The following is a 2,016-nucleotide window of genomic DNA, read 5'->3' on the forward strand; positions in this document are numbered from 1 at the left end:
GCAATCACCACCCGACCTTTTCCCGTGCTTTGGCCTCACTTACACGGTATCGCGAATCACTTCCCGATAGGTCACCCATTCTTCCACTACTCCAGCTCAAGCACGCTTAACTTTGGAGTTCTAAACGGATGTGTGACAGAAAAGGTAAGTCAACTTTGATGACATAGGTAGCCAAATCAATTCTCTTAAATCTTTTCACATATCATAACTCGGAATGTTACAATAAAACTATATAAACCTTCCAGGTTAGGTTAAGACTCTACACCATGGACCAGTGGCAGAGCTATCTATTTTAGAGTGGTCATATGACCCACGTGAATTTTGATTAAAAATAAAATTTTTTGGTATTTTGAAGAGAAAACTAAAAAAAGTTGCAGATTTAAGTTATTGACTGATGCAACATAGTAAAACTATGCAATTGACCCTGGTGAAAGGTGGAGCTGGCTCAGCCACTGCCATGGACAATGTTATTTTTGCTGTGCATTAATACATACATTATTAGACAATTACTCGAAGTAATACGGCAAACATATCAAACCTAGTTTATATTGCGTTATGAAGTTATCTGCTTGTTGATGAGACTTGATTATTTGAATAATTAGAGATAAATCGTTATAACTATCATATTAAGCTGAATTCACCTTAGTTATTTGAGTTTGGAATGACAATTGAGTTGATCTTTATACTAGAACCTGAACACTTCAGTTTTTAAATCTATGAAATCTGCAAGGCATACTAGTACACTACTCCCTCTGATTTTAAATAATACATATTTTAGAATTTTCACATTTATTAAGAAAAATATATTAAAATTTTTATTAATGCATAGTTTTTTAAAATTTTATATTTCTTATATTTTTAAATCAATAAAATTTCAAGAAATTTAATTAATGTTTTTGAAATACATAATTTTTTATTATTAGTTGACAAAAATTACATTAAAAATATAAAAAAAAGTATATCTTATTGAAATAATTTTTTTTCCTAGAATATGTATCTTTCTCAAAAGGAGGGATTATTATACAATTACTTGAAGTAATCGATGTTTATCATTAAACAGTTCTTAAGACAGCGGTATTGTCAGTCCCGCCACAAAACTAGGCTTTCCTCGAGTGGTTTTTGACACATTAACCGAAAACGACGTCATATAAATTCATCACTGTATTGCCGACGCGATTCCACGTTGGCCCAAATCAACAAACATGGGCCCATGTAGTGCTCTACCAATAAACTCCATTACTCCACTATAAATCTTTGGCAAAAGAAAACAAAACACGTGACGGGAAAAGTTACGTTGACTCTTTAACGTGTCCGTAACTTAAACCACGTGGGAAATTATCCAGTTGTCAAATCTGACGGTGTAAGAACGACAATAAACTCTCATCACCGCGTAAGATGATAGGGCTGTCCGTAAATTTCTGGAACTATCTGCCCACGTTCCAAAGCAAAACCCATATCTCGAAAAATCTATAAAAAGTTAAAACCATCAAACACGAAGACACCGTCCAAGATCTATAAAGAAAAAAAGAAAAAATGATGATGAAGTCTTTGATTTGTCTCTCGCTCGTCATCCTCCCTCTCATCGCCGTCGTGGAAGGCAACCTCGGTGGGTGGAAGAAGATTGAAAACTTATCAGATCCGAACGTGGTGTCGCTCGCGAAGTATGCGGTTGATGAGCATAACAAGCAGTCGAAAGCGAATCTGGTGTTCGTGAAGATAGTCGAGGGGAAGGAGCAAGTGGTTAGCGGGAAAAAGTACGATCTGAAGATTGCGGCCAAGGATGGTGGTGGTGCGACGAAGAACTACGAGGCTGTGGTGGTGGAAAGGGTGTGGGCTCATTACAGGAGTCTTGAGTCTTTCAAGGCTGTGTAGATCTGATTTGGAATATTGATATCTATATAGGTTTCCTTGGTTTGAGATTTTGACACTATATGTTGTTGTTTTTTGACATTATATGTTGTTGTTTGGTAATAAAAAGTCTTCTTGATATTAAATAAAAGATCTGTTTTACTTGGA

At 35.6% G+C, this 2,016-nt stretch overlaps 1 protein-coding gene across 1 annotated transcript; it reads left to right on the forward strand.

Moving 5' to 3' along the window:
• Positions 1-1,473: 1,473 nt before the first annotated feature.
• Positions 1,474-2,016, forward strand: LOC108831180 (cysteine proteinase inhibitor 4). Its single transcript, XM_018604740.2, has one exon. It carries the CDS (start codon positions 1,534-1,536, stop codon positions 1,870-1,872), a length of 339 nt encoding a protein of 112 aa, XP_018460242.1. The 5' UTR covers positions 1,474-1,533; the 3' UTR covers positions 1,873-2,016.

This window comes from Raphanus sativus, chromosome 8, assembly GCF_000801105.2.
Source record: "Raphanus sativus cultivar WK10039 chromosome 8, ASM80110v3, whole genome shotgun sequence".
In the NCBI taxonomy this organism is placed as follows: domain Eukaryota; kingdom Viridiplantae; phylum Streptophyta; class Magnoliopsida; order Brassicales; family Brassicaceae; genus Raphanus; species Raphanus sativus.

What these genes read in the sequence shown, in the direction of transcription:
- LOC108831180 (XM_018604740.2), top strand. Translation starts at nt 1,534, where the DNA reads ATGATGATGAAGTCTTTGATTTGTCTCTCGCTCGTCATCCTCCCTCTC.